This window comes from Rhinoraja longicauda, chromosome 40 (assembly GCF_053455715.1).
Source record: "Rhinoraja longicauda isolate Sanriku21f chromosome 40, sRhiLon1.1, whole genome shotgun sequence".
NCBI lineage: Eukaryota > Metazoa > Chordata > Chondrichthyes > Rajiformes > Arhynchobatidae > Rhinoraja > Rhinoraja longicauda.
In genome coordinates, this window is record NC_135992.1 from 14,192,756 (window position 1) to 14,216,280 (window position 23,525).

General features: G+C 47.4%; 1 protein-coding gene across 1 annotated transcript in view; it reads left to right on the top strand.

Annotated features, from left to right (window-relative positions):
• The window catches only part of LOC144611596 (serine/threonine-protein phosphatase 6 regulatory subunit 3-like), a 116,740-nt gene that overhangs the window by 62,751 nt on the left and 30,464 nt on the right, over positions 1-23,525 (top strand). The window contains exons 6-15 of the mRNA XM_078430792.1: positions 3,359-3,471; positions 7,591-7,704; positions 8,489-8,654; positions 9,966-10,118; positions 13,352-13,531; positions 14,181-14,245; positions 19,084-19,199; positions 19,888-19,973; positions 21,428-21,517; positions 22,546-22,643. Coding sequence (XP_078286918.1) covers positions 3,359-3,471; positions 7,591-7,704; positions 8,489-8,654; positions 9,966-10,118; positions 13,352-13,531; positions 14,181-14,245; positions 19,084-19,199; positions 19,888-19,973; positions 21,428-21,517; positions 22,546-22,643 — 1,181 coding nt within the window. The remainder of the gene's footprint in view (positions 1-3,358; positions 3,472-7,590; positions 7,705-8,488; positions 8,655-9,965; positions 10,119-13,351; positions 13,532-14,180; positions 14,246-19,083; positions 19,200-19,887; positions 19,974-21,427; positions 21,518-22,545; positions 22,644-23,525) is intronic.

Consider the following 23,525-nt stretch of genomic DNA (forward strand, 5'->3'; position numbering starts at 1 on the left):
TGGCTCGCATCCTGCTCAACCGTCTCATTCAACACCTTGAGCAGGGTCTCCTTCCAGAAAGCCAGTGCGGTTTCCGTGCTGGGCGTGGAACTGTCGACATGATATTTGCTGCACGCCAACTCCAGGAAAAATGCCAAGAGCAGCACAGCGACCTGTTCGTGACCATCGTCGATCTGACAAAGGCCTTCGACACTGTCAGCAGAGATGGCTTGCGGAAGATAATGCAGAAGTTTGGCTGTCCCAGCAAGTTCATCACGATTGTCCGGCAGTTCCATGACAGCATGATGATGAAGGTGCTAGATGATGGAGACGAGTCTGAAGCCTTTCCAGTGACAAACGGCGTAAAGCAAGGTTGTGTTCTTGCCCCTACACTCTTCAGCATGGTCTTCTCTGCCATGCTGACTGATGCCTTCCGTGACTGCCAGGATGGAATACACATCAGGTACAGGACTGACAGCAGGCTGTTCAACCTCAGGCGCCTGCAAGCTGTTACAAAGGTGAAGGAGACCATCATCAGAGATATCTTGTTTGCTGATGACTGCGCCCTCAACGCCAACACAGAGCAGAAGATGCAGCATGAAATGGACTGCTTCTCACAGGCTTGTGACACCTTTGGTCTCTCCATTAGCACCAAAAAGGCTGAAGTTGTGTACCAGCCCGCGCCTGGAAAGGCCTATCAGGAACCACACATCACGGTGAAGGGGCAGAATCTACAGGCAGTCGACAGCTTTACCTATCTGGGTAGTACACTCACGCGAGTGGTGAACATTGACGCTGAGGTCAACAACAGGATTGCCAAGGCCAGCGCTGCCTTTGGGCGACTCCGTGGGAATGTTTGGGAGCGGAGAGGACTCAGCCTTACCACCAAGCTGAAGGTCTACCGTGCAGTGGTACTCACCACTCTTCTCTGTGCCAGTGAGACCTGGACTGTCTACAGCAGACATGCCAAACAGCTCAACCACTTTCACTTGAGTTGCCTACGCAGACTCCTTCACATCAGGTGGCAGGACAAAATTCCCAACACAGAGGTCTTGGAACGGGCAGGAATCCCCAGCGTCCACACCCTCCTACGGAAAGCCCAAGCCAGATGGGCAGGCCATGTCGTCAGAATGCCCGAGAGTCGACTGCCAAAACAGCTTCTGTATGGAGAACTGTGTCAGGGCAAGCGCTCAGTAGGAGGACAGAAGAAACGGTTTAAGGACTGCCTCAAAGTGTCCCTCAAAGACTTGGACATTAACCTCAGCACTTGGGAGTCTCTTGCTCTGGACCGTCCAACCTGGCGTAGCAAGCTCACCACAGGAGCCCGTGCAGCAGAGAACAGACGCACTGCAGAGGCCCAGAGGAAATGCACCGCGCGCAAGGCCCGGGCTACCTCCACTTCCACTGCAGCACCCATCCACTTGTGCCCTACGTGTGGGCGTGCCTTCCGGGCCCGGATTGGCCAAACCAGTCACTTCCGGACCCACAGTCACCAATCCTCCAACTGAAAGTGGAGTCTTGGTCATCTTCGAACCCGAAGCACGAACAACAACAACAAATTGTGTCTCTTGATCGGTTTTGGGTTTTATTTTTCCCCCCTTTCCATTATTGATGTTAAAGCTTAATTATCATAACAATATATTGTTTAGTTTATTTGTGGGGGGAATCTTCGATTTTGTTGTTTGGAGAAAATTTATTCAAGATCTATAGCATAAGTCCCAACTGGAGCAGTCCCATTGAACTAGGCCATAGCTTCAAGATCCCTCTGCAGATTTGAGTTAATCATTTGAATCTTTTGTATTGCGATGAACTAATATTGCTTTTGACAGATGTTAACTTGCATCTTTAAGGCTCCAGCTGTGTATTTAGGTGAACATTAAATTATTTGCTACACCTAAAGAAAAAACGGAAAATGAGCCCCTTTCCCTAGCTCAAATACCGGCCTCATTTATCAGGCCCATAGCAAATTTCAGTGGTCATCCATCTTGTCTGCAAACTTGTAGCTATGCTTACTACTAATCTCCCAGTGAGTGCACTTTAAAAGCATTCATTGATCATGAAGCTTTGGAATATCCTTCGTAGTTATTTATTTTTCCATGGCATGCGGTCATAGCTGACACATATTGCCGCTGAGAGCAGAGGCAGAGATAGATAGATTCTTGATGAGTACGAGTGTCAGAGGTTTATGGGGAAAAGGGAGGAGAATGGGGTTAGGGAGGGAGCGATAGATTATCCATGATTGAATGGCGGAGTAGACTCGATGGGCCGAATGGCCTAATTCTGCTCGTATTCCTTATGAACTGGGGAGGAATTAAGCGTTAACGATCTTAAGGTTAAGAGTTAAGAAATAAGAGTCGGCGATCCAAGATGGTGCCTAAGCCGGGCTACTCTTTGTGTGCTAGTCACAGAAGTGGATCTGCAATCGTACATTACAATGGCTCCACTCTTTTAAACAATAGACAATAGACAATAGGTGCAGGAGTAGGTCATTCAGCCCTTCGAGCCAGCACCGCCATTCAATGCGATCATGGCTGATCACTCTCAATCAGTACCCCGTTCCTGCCTTCTCCCCATACCCCCTCACTCCGCTATCCTTAAGAGCTCTATCCAGCTCTCTCTTGAAAGCATCCAACGAACTGGCCTCCACTGCCTTCTGAGGCAGAGAATTCCACACCTTCACCACTCTCTGACTGAAAAAGTTCTTCCTCATCTCCGTTCTAAATGGCCTACCCCTTATTCTTAAACTGTGGCCCCTTGTTCTGGACTCCCCCAACATTGGGAACATGTTTCCTGCCTCTAATTTGTCCAATCCCCTAATTATCTTATATGCTTCAATAAGATCCCCCCTCATCCTTCTAAATTCCAGTGTATACAAGCCTAATTGCTCCAGCCTTTCAACATACGACAGTCCCGCCATTCCGGGAATTAACCTAGTGAACCTACGCTGCACGCCCTGCAAACCTGTACTATCTGTACACTGTAAACGGCTCGATTGTAATCACGTATTGTCTTTCCGCTCACTGGTCAGCACACAACAAAAGCTTCACACTGTATCTCGGTACACGTGACAATAAACTAAACTCGAAACTCATCGGTAAATCTAGAGTCAGATACAAGCTAAAAACAGCAGACTTCCTTCTCACGAAACAGGTGAACAATCTGGTTGATTTTTTTGTTTGTTACTGTTACTGAAACATTTTTTAACATGGATTTACATGCCCCAGCTGCTGTTGAAGGGATCTGAACACTTGCCACTGAATCAGTGGTCCAGGTCTCGCTGACCGCAGGGCATTGTAGAAGTGTAACCTTGTTAGCAGTACGGTGTGAATCGGTGAAATTGAACCTCCTAATTTCTCTGTCTCTGCTTCCCTCTGCTCAGCAACACTCTAATGCGTCCCAGTCTCTCTGTGATATCATTCGACTAAGCCGAGAGCAAATGATCCAAATTCAGGACAGTCCAGAACCAGACCAGCTGCTCGCAACACTTGAGAAGTAAGCTTCATGATTTTTGTTTCAATTTGTGGCTGTGGTATCACTTTTTAAGTTATGTTCTTCAGTGGGTTGGCATGCCTCCTCTATCCTTAATGTAGAGCGTGGTGGCTGAACATAAAATTTCAACAAACAGGGTAATCATTTTGCATTCATTGATGGGATGTCACCAGCCTTGTCCATCTTTAAGATGGTGCTGTAGCTTTCCTGAACTGCTGCAATCTATGTGATAGAAGTTGGATGGAGCTCTTGGATCTAGATCAACAATAATAGAGCAGAGCAAGATAGACCACTCTACCCTAAAAACCGTAGTATGTCACGGCGCCATTTGAGTAGGCAGAAACTTGCAGAAACATTTAAAAAGAAATATAACAAAAATTTGTGAATTGATATATTCTGCATTTTTATGGCATCATCACACATACTGTTCACCGAAAACACTGATTACACTGCGAGAGGCAGAGAGAACGGCGGGTTTTGCCTATTAAAATGGCAGATGTTACGCTCCGTTGCGTACTACGCTTCAATATAGGCGATTTCAACGGAGTGGTTCATCTTGCTCCTCTAGTATCTTTGATCTAGATCAAATGACATTGAAGAAATAGCTGTATATGTTCCAGTTTAGAGTGAAACCACAGGTTTGGGAGCTTCTTAAAGAAGCTGGGCTAAGAAACTGCAAATACTTTCATAGATGGTTTCGTGGTGGAAGACGATGTGAATATTTAGAGTCAAAGTTTGGGAATCACTGTAGATATTGTTATCTCTCCTCTGTGTTGGGTCCTACTGACCTTTGAGTTGAGGCAGTATCAGCTGTCTGCAGTAAGTTTCTCAATGACACAAATAACCATTGAAATACAAATATATTTTTCTCAGGTGGACACAAAATGCTGGAGTAACTCAGTGGGTCAGGCAGCATCTCTGGAGAGAAAGAATGCGTGACGTTTTGGGTTGAGACCCGAAATGTCACCTATTCCTTCTCCAGAGATGCTGCTTGACCCACTGAGTTACTCCAGCATTTTGTGTCTACCTTCGATTTAAACCAGCATCTGCAGGGGTTTTTTTCTCTATATATTTTACTCAGCCTCCTTAGCCCAGCTTGGTGACAAGCATCATTGCTGCCTTGATGCGAGCTTTGCTTTCACCCAGGACTCCAGCAGCACCAGGTTTGAATAACTGCTTCATTGCCTCCAGTTTGGCCTGGACGTCGCCTTTCCTGAGGCAAGAAGCTCGGGTTCAGCCCACTCTGGACCATCGTGCAGCACACCATGGCTGCCATTGAGTGTCTTGCTCAGTTACACAACTGTGCGAGTGGCATGTCCTAGAAATGTTCAATACCATCATCGGCGGTCACTCGAAGCGAGTATGACTGTCCCCCTTTATGGAGGACGCCTGTGCGTGACTTTGTTTAACGTGGGGAACTGGTGCACAGACAGCTACCACACGGTCCTTGGCAGATCTGGGTCAGGATCCAGTGGCGTGGAGTCCAAGACGACCGGGGACCCTTTTCTGCTGCAGCCTTCATCCGCCTTCCCAGCCGTTGTGGCGCTCCACTAAAGTCAGCCGTCATCCTCCGCCTGTTCCACCCGTTGAGGTCTTGGTTGGATTGCTCTTTATCAGGGACCCCCCCCCTCGACCTTACCGCCATGGGTGACCCTACCAGGAGCGTAGCTCCAGACGGCATCGCACTCAGGATCTCAGGACCACACAAGCTTCTCCGCCACGACAAGGTGACAATCCATGGAGAAGAAATGTTGAATGCACAGATCGTAGAACTGTACAACACGAGCCCTTCAGTCCATAAAACCTGAACATGATGTCAAGACCAACTCCTATCTGCCTGACTTTCATCCATACCCCTCCATTCCCTTCATATCCAAAAGTCTCTTCAATGCCTTTTGAAGTTTATCTGCTTCAACCATTACCCTGGCAGCACGTCCCAGACACTCACTGGCCTCGAAGCAGATGTCTCAGCACAGATACCTGCACAACAGCACTGCCACAGACCTCCAGCCTGAATTTCATCCTTCCACCACAACCCTGTGTGGCAGTTCTGAATCCATACGACCAAGTCACTGTTAATCCCGTGCATCTTAATCCTCTGGATCAACCTACCATGTGGGACTTATCGAAACGTATAAGATTATTAAGGGGTTGGACACGTTAGAGGCAGGAAACATGTTCCCAATGTTGGGGGAGTCCAGAACCAGGGGCCACAGTTTAAGAATAAGGGGTAGGCCATTTAGATCGGAGATGAGAAAAAACTTTTTCAGTCAGAGAGTTGTGAATCTATGGAATTCTCTGCCTCAGAAGGCAGTGGAGGCCAATTCTCTGAATGCATTCAAGAGAGAGCTAGATAGAGTTCTTAAGGATAGCGGAGTCAGGGGGGTATGGGGAGAAGGCAGGAACGGAGCACTGATTGAGAATGATCAGCCATGATCACATTGAATGGCGGTGCTGGCTCGTAGGGCCGAATGGCCTACTCCTGCACCTATTGTCTATTGTCTACTTCTTCAAATGCCTTTCTAAAATCCACGTGGATAACATCCATCACCCTACCAGCATTGATCACCACTGTCACCTGAAAAAACATGTCATATGCTGACAGCTTCAGCTCTTCCTAATTGGTAGTGGCTGCAGGGTGTAGATAAAACCAGCGACTTTGTAGTGCAGATGAGGTATAAAGAGATCAAGTTCTTTAAATATGGGATCTGAATCTTTCACTGCACCCTAACCCCTGGAGTCATTTTCTTTCAGTTCATTCCTCTTTCTGCTTATTCCACTTTCATCCCAGCAGGACGATGGTGTGCTGTTGTTATTCTGAAATGTTTAGTGTTTCGTACTACTGGAGTAGCTCACTTTAATTACATTACGTGTGGTCTTGGTGTCACCTTGTCGTGGTGGAGATGCTCGTGCGGCCCTGAGATCCTGAGAGCGATGCCGTCTGGAGCTGTGCTCCTGGTAGGGTCAGCCATGGCGGTAAGGTCGAGGGGGAGGTCTCTGATAAAGAGCAATCCAACCAAGACCTCAACGGTGGAACAGGCGAGGGATGATGGCTGACTTTAGTGGAGCGTCACAGCGACTGCGAAGGCGGATGGATGAAGGCTGCAGTGGGCAGGTGCTATAGACGGGAAGATAGACGCTCCCGCCCCCACGAGTCAGCCTGGGAAGGCAGTCAATCCAGGAGAGGGAAAACTCTGATCTAAAACCTCCACTGCCGTGTGGCCATATCCAGTCATGAACAAGGTTCCAGGAGTAAACCTCAAGAAAAATCCGGAGTCGGAGTCCCTAAGGCTGTTCGTCGTTGTCCACAACCTGGTTCTGGCAGCTCCTGCGATGGCGCTGGTGCCAAACTAACGGCTCTGCTGTTCCTTTGGATTGATCAGCGACGTGGAGAGGGGGGACGTGCTGCATGGGCAACAGCCTGTCCTTCATATGACATCGCCCAGGCTCGCATCCCACCACACATCCACGCTGCTCTAGCCCAGGTTTGGAGCAAGCAGCCAACAACCAGGATGCATCACCCATGGTCAGCCATGACCGAGGGGGGGGGCTTTAGAAATGGTCTTGGTGGGTACATTTTCTTCAAGAATGGTATATGATTGACATTGGATATATTGCTAAGACTTGGTTCGCCTGCAGTCAATTTGCAGGATGTATGGATCCCATCAATTGGCCTCATTCTTGCAATGAAACAAGAGCGAATGGGTCTGCAAATCTGAGAAGGGTCCTGACCCAAAACATCACCTATCCATGTTCTCCAGAGATGCTGCCTGACCCGCTGAGTTACTCAAGCACTCTGTGAAACGTCACCTATCCATGTTCTCCAGAGATGCTGCCTGACCCGCTGAGTTACTCCAGCACTCTGAAATGTCACCTATCCATGTTTTCCAGAGATGCTGCCTGACCCGCTGAGTTACTCCAGCACTGTGTTTGGTTTAGTGTAGAGATAGAGCATGGAAACAGGCCAAATTCCAGCATCTGCAGTTCCTTGTGTCCCAACTGAGAATGGGGCATGAGAGCTGCAAACTAGGAGCAGTGGGTTTTTTTCCGGACGTAGCTGGTTTGCTTCTCCAGTGTTAGCTGTTTTTAAGATCACAATCTCTGTTTGGTTTGCTTCCTCAGGCAGGAGACGATCAAGCAGCTGCTGGGTAACATGTTTGAGGGCGAGAAGAACGAATCGGTGATTGTTAACGGGATCCAGGTATTGCTGACGCTGTTGGAAACGCGCAGACCCCGGTACGTATGTCGAAAACCCGGCCCGGCGCGTAAATCCTCATCGCTCTGAGACCCGTGCTGCTTGCGCGATTTTTGTGATGTTTCAAATGTCGTGGTTTTTAATATATAACGCTATGCGTGTGGGCAGAAGCAGTGGACGTCAGTGTCCTCTGTCCCTTGAATTCAAAGATAATAGAGCAGAGCAAGATAGTCCACTCGACCCTAAAAACCGTAGTACGTCACGGCACCATTTTAGTAGGCAGAAACTTGCAGAAACATTTACAAAGAAAAATAACAAAAATCTGTGAATTGATAGATGAGATCTATTCTGCATTTTAATGGTATCATCACACATACTGTTCCCCCAAAACACTGATTACACTGCGGGAGGCAGAGCGAACGGCGGGTTCTGCTTACTAAAATGGCGGACGTTACGCTCCTTTGCGGACTACACTTCAGTATAGGTGATTTCGACGGAGTGGTCCATCTTGCTCCTCTCGTATCTTTGCTTGAAATTTAGATGAAATTCAGTCTGAAGAAGGGTCTCGGCCAGAAACGACACCCATTCCTTCTCTCCCGAGATGCTGCCTGTCCCACTGAGTTACTCCAGCATTGTGTATCTACCTTCAATTTTGACCAGCCATCTGTAGTTTTTTTTCCTGCCACGATACTATTTGCTGTTTGAACATACTCGGACAATTTTGAACACAATAAGGAATGTCAGTAATATCAACAGTCCATGAGAGAATAAAAATTAAATGACTAGCTTGATCCACAATTTGGGTTGTCCATGTGTCTTCCCTAGGTCTGACCTGGGTGGGATGAGTGGGCTTTTCTGCAACATCGACGGGCCGTTGGATCTGTGCCCCCCAGGAATGGACCACGCCTGTAGCCAGGTTAGCACAGGAACCCTCCAGGCCATCAAGCTGAGGCTGCAAGACTTCCATCAGCTCCTCCTTGACCCACCAAAGGTAAGCCGGAAGTTAAATTTACAACGAGTTCCAGAGCTACATTTCCACATGACCTTAACATCATCTCTGCTTTGATCTGTCGTTTCCCCACCTTACCCTTCCACACCTCTCGTCTCCCTCGTCCCTGACTCTCAGTCTGAAGAAGGGTCCCGACCTGAAACATCACCCATTCCATCTCTCTAGAGATGCTGCCTGTCCCGCTGAGTTATTCCAGCTATTTGTGTCTATGTCCGGAGCTCTTAAACTTGTGCATGCACAAGACTGTTATGCGGCCACTAAGAACTGGAGATGCCCATTGAGCACCCCACCCTGTCTTGATTTCATCTTGATTCTATAATCCTTGTCGCTCTTGATTCAAGACCAAGCGTTACGCTGGAGATGAAGGGAGACTTGATAGAAGCATATAAAATTATGAGAGGCGTAGGTAGGGTAGACGGTCAGTAAATCTCCAAAGACCTACAGGTTTGTAGGTTAATTGGCTTGGTATAAATGTAAATTGTCCCTGGTGTGTGTGGGATAGTGTTAGTGTGCGGGGATCGCTGGTCGGCGCGGTCTCGGTAGGCCAGAGGGCCTGTTTCCGCGCTGTATCTCTAAACTAAACTAAACCTTTTCCCCTGGGTGGAAATGTCCAAAACTAGAGGGCGTAGCTGTAAGGTGAGTGGGGAAAGTTTAACGGAGGTGTGCGGGCGAGAGTGGTACACAGAGTGGTGAGGCCTGGAACGCATTGCTAGGGGTGGTGATGGAGGCAGATACAATAGTGACGTTCAAGAGGCTTTTATATAGGCACATAGATCTTTAGCATTTGCAGCCTGGGGATAAAGTTCTGACTGTCCACCGTGTTTCTGCCTCTTATGTAGTTCTATCAGATTTCCCCTCAAACTCCGGTATTTCAACAGGACTTATTGACTGGTAGCAGTGTGAGGGCAATGGGCTCACTCCTCCCCCCCTTTCATACAGAGGGCACGGAAAAGTCTCATAATTGGACTCTAAAGGGTTGGGGGTGTATGGAACGGGCTGCCAGAGGAGGTGGTTGAGGCAGGGACTATCTCAACGTTTAAGAAACGGGTACATGGATAGGACGGGGTTGGAGGGTGTGGACCAAGCGCAGGGAGGTGGGACTGATGCAGCTGGGACATGTTGGGCAAGTTGGGCCGAAGGGCCTGTTTCCACGCTGTATCACACTTATGACTCTGATTACTTCAGGGCACTTGGGGAAAAAACAGCTTCTGAATGGAGACACCGCACATTTAATTTTGTGGTTTCATTCTTGCCTCAGCAATTTTATTTATTTTTTCCTATTGCGTTTTGTAGAAATGTAAAATGGTGACAACCTGGGGCACTCTGGATCCGCCACTGGGCAACACACGACTTCATGTGGTCAAGCTCGTCACCAGCATCTTGCAGGTGAACAATAGCACTGTGAATCAAGAGTTGATGGAGTTAAACACACTGGACGTTCTCCTGGTGAGTATGAGGTGCTCTGTCCTATACTGCCCATTGAATGAAACTAATCCATGTTCTAACACAAACAGAAAGTGTACTGCATAAGTTCTATCAAATACCATATCTTTCTACTAAGTAAAATCAATTTCCCTGTCTAAAAAGGACTCGTGTACCATTTTCAAAAAAATGTTGGATGATTTCTTGAAAAGAGGAACATTGCAAAGCCATGATATGTATTATCTGTCAAAGACACAAGAAACTGATGAATAATACAGTAACACTAGTGCAGTTTTCATCGTGCACAAAATCACGAGAGGAATAGATCGGGGAGATGTACAGAGTCTCTTGCTCAGAACAGGGGAATCGAGGACCAAGGGACGCAGGTTCAAGGTGAAGGGGAAAAGATTTAATAGGAATCCGAGCGGTAACTTTTTCACACAAAGGGTGGTAGGTGTATGGAACGAGCTGCCAGAGGAGGTAGTTGAGGCTGGGACTATCCCATCGTTTAAGAAACAGTTGGTCAGGTACAAGGATAGGACAGGTTTGGAGGGATATGGACCAAGCGCAGGCCGATGGGACTGGTGTAGATGGGGCAATGTTGGCCGTTGTGGGCAAGTTGGGCCGGAGGGCCTGTTTCCACACTCTATCACTCTATGACATTTGATTATCTATTTCACATAAATTTGTTTTTGTAACATAAATCACGTGTATTGTAACTACACACTTGCTGGTTTAACTGGATACGGGTATTGACCACTGAGCTGAAGGTTCTCGGCTAAGTCGCGGTCCAGATAGCAAGCAAACTGAATCTGGCATATTACAACTGGTCCTGACCAGGGGAGGGTGAAGGGGGTGCAGTCAGATTCCTGCTCTTTATTGCCACCCTTTGATCTCAATAAAGAAAAGGTCATCAGGTCCAGGCTTTGACTTTATCCTGTACCTGTGGACGGCTTGATTGGATTCATGTAGAGTCCTTTCGTTGACTGGATAACATGCAAATAAAAGCATTTCAGTGTACCTCAGACCGCGTGACAATGATAAACTAAACTACACTCAAAGGTAGACTCAAAAAGCTGGAGTAACTCAGCAGGTCAGGCAGCATCTCTGGAGAGAAGGAATGGGTGATGTTTTGGGTCTCGACCCAAAACATCACCCATTCCTTCTCTCCAGAAATGCTGACCCGCTGAGTTACTCCAGCTTTTTGTGTCTACCTTCGATTCAAACCAGCATCTGCAGTTTTCTTTCCTAAACTAAACTCAACCTGTTCTGAGGTGTAGAGGGAGCCTATTCGGGCTTTGAAACGTGAATAGCTTGTCTACGCGCAGTTGCAGAAGATGTCTGTGCTTCCACAATCAGCAAGAGGCACTACATTCACAGAAAGCTAGCCATGCTTATATCCTATTTATTGCTGTTTAATGTGTGGAAAATGCGACTGTTGTGCTTTATCATGTGTCTTTTCTTTTAATCACAATGCTGAATCTTTAAATTCGATAAATTGAGTCGATAGGCCAGATGGCCTCCTGCTCCACTGTGCATCTATTAGTCATAGAGTAGTCATATAGCATGGAAACATAGAAACATAGAAACATAGAAAATAGGTGCAGGAGTAGGCCATTCGGCCCTTCGAGCCTGCACCGCCATTCAATATGGTCATGGCTGATCATCCAGCTCAGTAGCCTGTACCTGCCTTCTCTCCATACCCCCTGATCCCTTTAGCAAAAAGGGCCACATCTAACTCCCTCTTAAATATAGCCAATGAACTGGCCTCAACTACCTTCTGTGGCAGAGAATTCCACAGACTCACCACTCTCTGTGTGAAGAAATGTTTTCTCATCTCGGTCCTAAAAGACTTCCCCCTTATCCTTAAGCTGTGACCCCTGGTTCTGGACTCCCCCAACATCGGGAACAATCTTCACGCATCTAGCCTCTCCAACCCCTTAAGAATTTTATATGTTTCTATAAGATCCCCCCTCAGTCTTCTAAATTCCAGCGAGTACAAGCCCAGTCTATCCAGTCTTTCCTCATATGCAAGTCCCGCCATCCCAGGGATTAATCTGGTGAACCTTCTCTGTACTCCCTCTAAGGCAAGAACGTCTTTCCTCAGGTTAGGAGACCAAAACTGCACACAATACTTCAGGTGCGGTCTCACCAAGGCCCTGTACAACTGCAGCAGAACCTCCCTGCTCCTAAACTCAAATCCTCTTGCTATGAATGCCTTTCAGCCCAATTCATCCATGCTGCCTGAGTTGCCCCATCTAAGCTAATACTATTTTCCTGTAGGTAGACACAAAATGCTGTAGTAACTCAGCAGGTCAGGCAGCATCTCAGGAGAGAGGGAATGGGTGACGTTTCGGGTCGAGACTCTTCTTCAGACTGATGTTTTCCAGTATTTGGCCAAATCCCTCTAAGCCTTTCTTTTACATGTACCTGTCCAAATATCTTTTAAATGTTGTTGTAGTACCTGCCTGAACAACCTCCTCTGGCAGCTCGCTCCATGCACCTACCACCCTCTGTGTGAAAAAGTTATCCCTCAGGTTCTTATTAAATCTTTCCCCTCTTATGTTAAAACTATGCCCTCTAGTTCTTGATCCCCCTACCCTGGTTAAAGACTGCATTCATCTATCTATTCCCCTCTAGATTTTATACACCTCCATGAGATCAAACCTCTATCAGTCTAAGGAATAAAATAGCAGCCTGTCTAACCTCCCCCTGTAGCTCAGAGCAAGTTCAGTGTAGTTTACATACACTGGGAAGCTTTTGTTTGCATGCTATCCAGTCAAAGAAAAGACTGTACAATCCACAGTGCCCGGATAGAGAATAAAGGGCACAGCATCCAGTGTAAGATATAACATTGAAGTCTGATTAAAGATGGTTCAAAGGTCTCCAATGAGGTAGGTGGGAGGTCAGGACCCCTCTCCAGCTGATGAGAGGGCCGTTCTGTCGTCTGGGCCGAAACTCTCCCTGAATCTGAAAGGCATGCGTTTTCAAACCTCTGGATCCCTTGCCTAATGGGGGAGAGGAGAAGCGGGAGTGGCCAGGGGTGAGACTGGTCCTCGATTATGCTGGTGGCCTTGCCAAAGCAGCATGAAGTGTAGGTGGGGTCAATGGAAGGGAGGCTAGTTTGTAATGATGGTTGGTCTGGGCTACGTCCGTAACACCGCAATTTCTTGATCGGTTGACCCGGTTGTCATAATCCTACATTTGTGTGTTTTCTTTTCACTCCACGCCCATATTCTTTATTTTTCTGTCACCAGGATCTCTTCTTCAAATATGTGTGGAATAACTTCCTTCACTTGCAAGTGGAGCTGTGTATCAGCACGGCACTGGGCAACCCTCCAGCAGAAGACAGCACTGAAAGTAATGTGGAAAAGCACACTGAGAACAACTCTGAGAACAACTCTGAGAACACTCAAGATAACATCCTCATCAGACATGTATGTAAACCGTGATTAACGTTTTTAAATGCGTAATCAGACTGCTGCTGAACCTTGTGTAGGAAGGAACTGCAGATGCTGGATTACACTGAGGAGAGACACAAAATGATGGAGTAACTCAGCGGGACAGGCAGCATCTCTGGATAAAAGGAACGGTCGAGACCCTTCTCCAGACTGAGAGTCGGGGAGAGGGAGACACAGAGATAAGGAAATGTAAGGTGTATGAAAGACATCAAAGGCGATGAGGTTCAAGGATGTAGAATAGATCATTGTTAGCTAGGAGAAGGTGACAACAAAGCAAGCAGATAAAATGTAATCAGGAGGACAGTCATACTGGTCGGAGAACTAGGAAAGGGGAGGGTTGGCAGCATTGAGATTTTTAGCATGGATTAACCAGAGATGGTGGCTTGGGGCAGGCCTGGAATTGATGGCAAGGGTTCGTTTTCGTGGGAGAATCAAAGTCTTTGTGTGACGTTTCCCTTGAGGCACGTGTGGCCCACGGGGGTGTGTCCGAAAGGCCAGGCCGCTACCCACGAGGCAGCAGCAGGATCAGGAGCGAGGGTGGTGAAGTAGAGCTGGGAGTTCTCAGCGTACACGTGCAACTCAAGTTTCTCATCTTTAATCAATTTTTTTTCTTTTTCCCCGTCAGCTCTTCGAGAAGTGCCAATTAATGCACAAAGTAGTGTCTGCCTGGGAGGAAAATGAAAAAATCCAGTAAGTGTACAGAGAAACTGAAGGAAAAGTCACAGAAATGCAGTTAAATTATAAGGGGAAAAAAATCAATGTTTCAATGGTGCTTTATGGTCCCATGTGCCTAGGTACAGTGAAATTCCTTTTTTAAAACATAGAAAATAGGTGCAGGAGTAGGCCATTCGGCCCTTCAGGCCAGCACCGCCGTTCAATGTGATCATATTATTATTATTTTATTTCATATTTCAGATACAGCGCGGAAACAGGCCTTTTCGGCCCACCAAGTCCGCACCGCCCAGCGATCCCCGCACATTAACACCATCCTACACACACTAGGGACAATTTTTTTTAACATTTTACCCAGTCAATTAACCTATATACCTGTACGTCTTTGGAGTGTGGGAGGAAACCGAAGATCTCGGAGAAAACCCACGCAGGTCACGGGGAGAACGTGCAAACTCCGTACAGTACAGCACCCGTAGTCAGGATCGAACCTGAGTCTCCGGCGCTGCATTCGCTGTAAAGCAGCAACTCTACCGCTGCGCTACCATGGCCGATCATCCAAAATTAGTGCCCCGTTCCTGCTTTCACCCCATATCCCTTGATTCCGTAAACCCATGCAGTCAGAAGGAGAACATGCAAACTCCGCACAAACAGCGTCCGAGATTGGGACCAAACGTGGGTCCCAGGCACAGTGAGGCAGCAGATCTACCAGCTGTGCCACCGCATAGAGTTCAGTGACAATCTCGCTGTTCATGGGCAAGAGTGTAAGAGTGTAAGAGAGTGAGACAATGCACTAATGCACAAGTGCTGCCCCATTTCCAGCGCCATCTTGTACCTTTCAGCTTCTGTGTTGTTAAAAATGTTAGTCTGAGCTTGGTCATCAATGTCTCATCAATACCACTCTGTAGGATAAACAGTTGGTGAGGGAGAACTGACGCACAGCCAAACCTAGGGGGGGGGGAGCTAGGTGGGGCACGACAGCGCCGAGCAAGGTGTAAGTGGGGGAAGGAGCTGCAGATGCTGGTTTAAACCGAAGACACAAAATGCTGGAGTAACTCAGCGGGACAGGCAGCATCTCTGAAGAGACGTTTCGGGTGGAGATCCTTCTCCAGACTGTCTCGGGTATAAGTGGATACAGATGAAGAGTGTTTTAGTTGAGCAGAAGGGTGGAGTGAGTGACAAAGGCTCGAGATGAAAAGGAGAAAAAAAAGAGTGTCCAATAAGAAGAGAAGTGAAACGTAAAGCCAGAGGGGCGCGGGTGGAAAGGCAAGTGGGTGTGAGGAGATGAGCTACGTGGGTGAGTGGAATACATGAGTGTGCACTCGGGTGGAGAGGGGAGCACAGGAGAAGGAGGAGTAAGACAGCACTGCTTAAAGTTGGCGAATTTAATGTACAGTTCATACTGTTGGGTTGTAAGCTACCCAAGTGGAATATGAGATGTTGTTCCTCCAGTATGTGCGTGACCTCGTTCAAGCACTGTCAGAGGACAAGAATGGGAAGAGGAGTCAAAATGGTTAGCAACCAGGAGATCCAGCTGTTTAACTAAGTCCGCGTAGAGACGGGGGTGTGAGTGTGGCTACGGGTTGTATCACGCACGGCCTCTGGATATGCACGTCACCTGTTGTGAATGATTCTCCCCCTAGTTCCTTTTAATAAGTTGGCAAATTTCCCACATATCTGTGCAGAGAGCAAGAAGAGAAATTGTTGTCTTGAGTTTCTAAACTTTTAGACTTTAGAGAGTTATAGCGCGGAAACAGGCCACTCGGCCCCACAGTCCACACCAACCAGCGGTCACCCTGTGCACTAACACTATCGTACACACTGAGGACTATATTTTCTTAAACAAGATTTTTACCGAAACCAATAAACCTACAAACCTGCACGTCTTTGGAGTGCGTGAGGAGACCGGAGCACCCGGCCGGAGAAAACCCACGCAGGTCACGGGAAGAACATGTTAACTCTGTGCAGGCAGCACCTGTAGTCAGGATCGAACCCGGGTCCCTGGCGCTGTGAGGCAGCTGCCACTGTGCCGCCCAAAGTTAATAATACATTTTTTAAATATTTTTTTTTTACATTTTATTTATATAGCGCTTTTCATATACTCAAAGACGCTTTACAGAGATTTTGAGAACATAGGGAAATGAATAAATAGATAAATAAGTAAATAAATAAATGAACAGAGAAAGGAGACAGAAGGTGAGGTGACCTTCAGTGGTTGAAGGCAGTACTGAACAGGTGAGACTTCAGCGATGTTTTCAATGTGGTGAGTGTGGGGGAGTCTCTAACGGTTTGGGGTAGTGAGTTCCATAGGGTGGGAGCAGCGATGGAGAAAGCCCTGTCCCCCCAGGATCTGAGTTTAGTCCGGATGTGGGGGGATAGGAGATTGGCAGCGGCAGAGCGGAGGGTGCAGGTGGGAGTGTGCCTGTGGAGGAGGTCGGTCAGGTAGGATGGGGCCAGGTTATGGAGGGCTTTGTAGGTTATGAGGAGGATTTTGTACTGGATTCTCTGGGGGATGGGGAGCCAGTGGAGTTTATAAAGGACGGGGGTGATATGGTCACGGATCGAGGTGTGTGTGAGTAGACGGGCAGCGGAGTTTTGAATATTGAAGTTTATTGATGATTTTTGAGGGTGCACCATAGAGGAGGCTGTTGCAGTAGTCCAGACGGGAGGTGATGAAGGCGTGGATGAGGGTTTCTGCAGCTGTGGAGGAGAGGGATGGACGGAGACGGGCAATGTTTTTGAGGTGGAAGAAGGCTGTCTTTGTGATGTGTTTGATGTGTTTGTCGAAGGAGAGGGTTTGATCAAGGATGATTCCAAGATTCCGGATGTGAGGTGAGGTGGATACTGGGAGACCATCAATGTTGAGGATGAAGTTTTGGGTGGATTTGGTGAGCGTTTTTGGACCAATGATGATGATTTCAGATTTGTTGCAATTGAGTTTGAGGAAGTTTGATTGAAGCCAAGATTTTATTTCAGTAATGCAGTTTGTCAGTGTAGAGTGTGTGGTGGGGGAGATTGACTTGGTGGAGATGAGGAGCTGGATATCATCGGCGAAGCAGTGGAAGTTGAGACCATGACGGCGGATTAATTGACCAAGGGGGAACAGGTAGAGGATGAAGAGGAGGGGGCCAAGGACTGAGCCTTGGGGGACACCTTGGGGGAGGGGAGCGGTGGGGGATTTACAGTTGTTAATGGAGATCAACTGGTGTCTGTCAGAGAGGTAAGATTTGAACCAGGATAGGGCTGTGCCGGTGATGTTAAGGGAGGTTTCAAGTCGGGTGAGGAGAATGGAGTGATTTATGGTGTCAAAGGCGACGCTGAGGTCAAGTAGGATGAGGATGTTGAGGTTGCCAGCGTCGGAGGAGAGGAGAATGTCGTTTGTGATTTTGAGGAGCGCAGTTTCAGTACAGTGGTTTGAGCGGAATCCGGATTGGAAAGTTTCATACAGGTTATTGGTAGAGAGGTGGTATTTGAGTTGGGAAGCTACAGCACGTTCCAAAACTTTGGACAGAAAGGGTAGGTTGGAGATTGGTCTGAAGTTGTTTGGGGTGTCAGGGTTTTGACCAGGTTTTTTCAGAATGGGGGTGACAGCAGCGATTTTGAGGGATGGCGGGACGATGCCAGTGGACAGGGAGGAGTTTATTGTTGCAGTGATAAGTGGAGAGAGAGCAGGAAGGCAGGCCTTGACAAAGCTGGAGGGGATGGGGTCCAGAGAGCAGGTGGCAGTTTTTATTCCTGTGAAGAGGTCAGAGAGGTGGGTGGTGGAGATTGGGGAGAACTGAGGCAGGGGCTGACAGGATAAGGGGGGGCAGGTGGTTTGAGGGGGAGCAGGTGCGTTGGTGGTTAAGGTGCTGTAGATGTTGTCTATTTTGCTTTGGAAGAATGAACGGATGAAAGTTGGCGCCATTTGTGCTCGGGCATTTGTTTGCAAAACACAGCGACACTCTGGCTGCATTGCCAACATCACCCTGGGAGTGGTGTACGGGCGAACTGAAGAACGCAGGGAACAGAAAATTACAGTGCACTTAAATGGATCAATTAAGTAAAACCACTTGTAATGATGCACATTCTGGGAAGAAATAAGAATTGCCTTTGCATCTGTTTTATATGGAAATCTAAAAATAGGATCACATGAAATTGGCAAATTTAGATCCATGGAAATAATTGCAAAGAGGTCTTGGATATGTGGAGCCCTGTGGCAGATGGTTAATCTGCTTGAGTCGGAATTGCCACGGTTTCTCCATCCACTCAGAACTGCCCCAAGGGCTGGTGGCTCTGTAGCATCTGGCAACTGAACCATCCTACCACAACCAGAGTGCAGTCCTAAACCACTATCTATCGCATTGGAGACCCTCGGATTATCCTTGGTCGGGCTTTGCCTTGCACTAAACGTTATTCCCTTATCAAGTATCTATACACAGTAGTAGCTTGATTGTAATCATGTATTGTCTTGCCGCTGAATGGATAGCACACGGCCAAGGCTTTTCACTGTACCTCGGTAAACTTGACAACAAACGAGGCTGAAACTGAAATCTGAAACTTTCATGGTGCCATTCAGGTCCGTAGCCATTCTTTGAAGGAGCTGCCTAGTTAATGGAGTCACTACCTTGCCCCTCCCTACCTGCCTCCGTTCCTCCCTCCCTCCTCTCGGAAAGATTTTGGCCATCTCTTTAATTCCCTTTTGAATGTTGTCATTAAATCCACTTCCTCTGTCCTTTCTGGAAGAGCAGCCCATCTTGCAATGTGGAAGATTTCTTCTCGTCCCCAGTGTGGGAGGAAGCAAGAAGTCGGGTTGCTTCATGGGCGTATTTGAGTTAATAATCTGTCTCATTTGTATTCTGCTTGTCTTTGCTCTTCAGGTCAGAAGGCGGTCGGCGGAAAGGGTACATGGGTCATTTAACAAGAATAGCAAATGCCATGGCACAGAACTCGGAAAACGGTCCGAACCAAACTTCAATAGCACAGCTGATCAAAGGTAATTCATATTCGGTGGTCCGACAGTAGAAATCAATATCCAAACTGATAATCTGTTGATCGACACAAACAGCTGGAGTAACTCAGTGGGTCAGACAGCATCTCTGGAGAAAAGGAAGAGGCGATGTTTCGGGTCGAGACTCTTCTTCAGACTGTCGCTAATGTCTGTCGTTAATCTGTTGCTCCTGCCGGAGATGTACCTGTTCTATACTTGAGTTCATCAGCTCCTTGCCTCAACACTAACTGGTTTAATTCTAGAGCACTTATTAATTGAAGGTGATTGATTATTTCTATTGTCTATCGCTGAATGTTAGCAATGCTACCACCTGTTGGAGAAGTTGCTAAAACGGAAACCTTACTATCACATTGCACTCCTAATAGACAATAGAAACAGAAAATAGGTGCAGGAGGAGGCCATTTGGCCCTTCGAGCCATTCATTGTGATCATGACTGATCATCTACAATCAGTAACCCGTGCCTGCCTTCTCCCCATATCCCTTGATTCCCGTCATTGGTGGAGCGGGAGCACGTGGCCGCTGGCTGGGTGGGGGCGCGGGGCAGTGACGCCACCCTTTGTCCCTTATTTGGCAGCGAAGAAGTTGGCAACCCCAGACATTGCTGCCACACTATAGGGATGCACACCATATGCCACTTTCATGGTTCACATGACTGATGCTTCAAATTTTCAGAACTGCCAGATGAAGATCGAGAGCGGTGGGATAGGTTTGTGCTGGGGTCACTGTCTGACATGAACAAGAAGAACACTCTTGATTTGGTGAGTTTGACTGTTTGACTGTGTGACTGAGAGATGCCGGTGCATGTACAGTCTGCAATCACCTCTTGTGGCTGATCGTCATTGTCGATTTAACTCTGAAGGTTCTGTGTGCCACAAGTTGAATTTGGATTGACCAATTGCTCCACAAAGTGCTAACTCGACAGGATACAGTCCACTACCTCGCCAAACGTCATAGTACATGCACAGGATACAGGGAATGTGGTTTAGTGGGCCAATTAAAGATGGCCTGAGGGTTTCAATTGAGGTAGATGGTAGGTCAGGATCGCGCGCTAGTTGGTGGTAGGATGGTTCAGTTGCCTGATCGCAGCTGGGAAGAAACTGTCCCTGAATCTGGAGGTGTGCGTTTTCACACTCCTGTGCCTCTTGCCCAATGTGAGAGGGGAGAAGAGGGAGCGGCCGGGGTGAGACTGGTCCTTGATGATGCTGCTGGCCTTGCCGAGGCAGCGTGAGGTGTAGATGGATGTCAATGGAAGGGAGGTTGGTTAGCGTGATGGTCTGGGCTGTGTCCACAATTCTCTGCAATTTCTTGCGGTCTTGGATGGAGCTGTCCCCAGACCAGGCTCTGATGCGTCCCGATTAAATGTTTTCTGCGGCAAGAGTTGTTGGGGACATGCCCTGCAGATGGAACATTGTGCACCGAGAGTCATACAGTGTGGAAACGGGCCCTTCAGCCCAACTTGCCCACATGGGCCAACATGCCCCAGCTACATTATACCCACCTGCCCATATTTGGCCCGTATCCCTCCAAACCTGGCCTATCCATGTAGATGTCTAACTGTTTCTTAAATGTTGGGATAGTCCCAGCCTCATCTACCACCTCTGGCAGTTCGTTCCATACCCCCACCACCCTTTGTGTGAAAAAGGTACCCCTCGGATTCCAATTAAACCTCTTCCCCTTCACCTTAAACCTGTGTCCTCTGGTCCTCGATTCACCTACTCCAGGCAAGAGACTCTGTGCGTCTACCCGATCTATTCCTCTCATGATTTTATACACCTCTATAAGATCACCCCTCATCCTCGTGCACTCCAAGGAATGGAGACCAAGCCTGCTCCAACCTCTCCCTATAGCCCAGACCCTCTAGTCCTGGCAACATCCTCGTAAACCTTGTCCATGTACGTCTGCGTGGACCTATTTGAAGCTGGTCTTTATTTCCGACAACACAATTAGGAGGCATTACTCCCCCTCCAATGTTGTCAGCAGTGTTTCCTTCTAGTCTCTGCTTTGCTCGGATAAACTGTCCTCTCTGACATTGAGAGTAGCTTCAGCCATTCGGAGCTCAGTTGCTGTGAGTCATCATCATTGGCAGTCTTGTGATTCCTTGAACAAACGCAAATGTTTAGTCCGCTAATATTTCTGGAATGTATTTTTGGTTTACTGAAAGGTTTGGCTCGTTGGTTTTACTGTGAACTGCGTCTGGTGTTTATTGTTTCAGGTAAATATGCGGAACCTACACTCCTCGAGCGATGACGATGAGAATGATCTAAAGGAATTCAGCTTCCCTCAGGAGGCTGTTCTGCAGCAGGTAAGAACCAGGAGCAGAATGGGCTGCATTTCATCATATTAACACATGAAGTCTCTCGGTTAGAGAGCATCTTTGGAGAGAGAAATATTATGTCCTTCTATCAGTTCGTGTCTTTTCTGATTCCCTTACCAATTCTCCTTTCTTTGCCCTGTCCTGTCTTTGTTTCTTGCCCTCGGGTGTTATGCCCAGAATGTGAGCTCAGTCCCAACTGGAGTGCTGTTTTTGTTTTGTGTCATTTTAAAATAAATTTCTGGCTTTTCTTTTAACTTTGTCCCTCTGTTTACTCGGCCTGTGATTTTGTTTTGCTCAGAGATTTGCCACCTTCAGAGATTTGCCACCTTCAGAGATTTGCCACCTTCAGAGATTTGCCACCTTCAGAGATTTGCCACCTTCAGAGATTTGCCACCTTCAGAGATTTGCCACCTTCAGAGATTTGCCACCTTCAGAGATTTGCCACCTTCAGAGATTTGCCACCTTCAGAGATTTGCCTCCAAGTTTTGCATTCTTTTTACGAAGTTTGTGTTGGGTCTCTTCATTCTTCCTCACCCAATGTACCAAGAAAGTTCCCCTTCATGAAACTTCATCTCCGATGCGTCTCCATTCCACCAGCCTCTCAAGGCCAATTATATCTTCCTCAAACGATGCACTTTCAGATTTCATTAGACGGCCCGTTGGGTTCCCGTTGTGACGGTGGCTGGATCAGTTGAGATATACACATATACACACACACACACACATATATATATATGTATATATATATACATACACACACACACACACATATATATATACATATATATATATATACATATATATATAAATTTATTTATATAGATAAAGATGAGATTTTCAGTAATATATATATAGATGTCTTACAAAATGGCGACCTGTGCCACCGTGCCATGTTGTGAATCTGTGGATCAGCCATGATTGAATGTTGGAGTAGACTTGATGAGCCGAATGGCCTCATTCTGCTGCTATCACTTATGACCTTATGACACGTCTCCCTACTCTGACCTTTCTTTCAGGCCTTCTCTGACTACCAGATTCAACAGATGACTTCAAACTTCATCGACCAGTTTGGCTTCAACGATGAGGAGTTTGCCGAGCAGGAGGAAAGTGTCAAGTGAGTTTTGTCCTTTGTTGTGACGACTTTCACTGAAGAACAACCTGGGCAGATGCCGGCAGGAAATTATTAAAAGAAACGCACATGATATCCAGCCCTTTAGAAATATGTCGCGGAAACAGACCCTCCGGCCCCACCGAGTCTGCGCCGACCAGTGATTGCCCCTTCCACTGGCACTATCCTACATACTAGGGGTCATTTACAATTTTACCAATTAACCAGCTATTCTGTACGTCTTTGGAGAGTGTGGAGGAAATCCACAGGGAGAATGTACAAACTCCATACCGACAGAACCCGTAGTCAGGATCCAACTCTGATCTCTGGCGCTGTAAGGCAACAACTCCACCGTGCCGTGCCGCCCCAGATGGGCAGGTTGAGGTCAAATCCTAGCATTTACCAGTGGGGCGACTGCAGGTGATTATGAGGTGGTGATTGTTGGAGGTTGATTAGAACGTAGAATGACATCGGGAAGCAGATGTTAAATAGCTCGTCTCTACGACACTCCGCAAGTAGCCAGTTGGAATCTTATGAAAAGCACAAGGTGGTAAATGGTGTTTCAGTGTGCTTTTCCCAGTTTTTTTCTCTTTGCGGCTGCTGCAGACTCTATCCTTCGCTGGTACCAACTTCAAAGCGCCATAATGTAAATCAGATGAACCTAATGGGGGGGGGGAACATGGAGTTCTGTACTCTAAATGGGTACAGATGTGAGCTTGGGGTACAGTGCCCTCCATAATGTTTTGGACAAAGACAGACCCATCATTTATTCATTTAGAAACATAGCAAATAGGTGCAGGAGTAGGCCATTCGGCCCTTCGAGCCTGCACCGCCATTCAATATGATCATGGCTGATCATCCAACTCAGTATCCCGTCCCTGCCTTCTC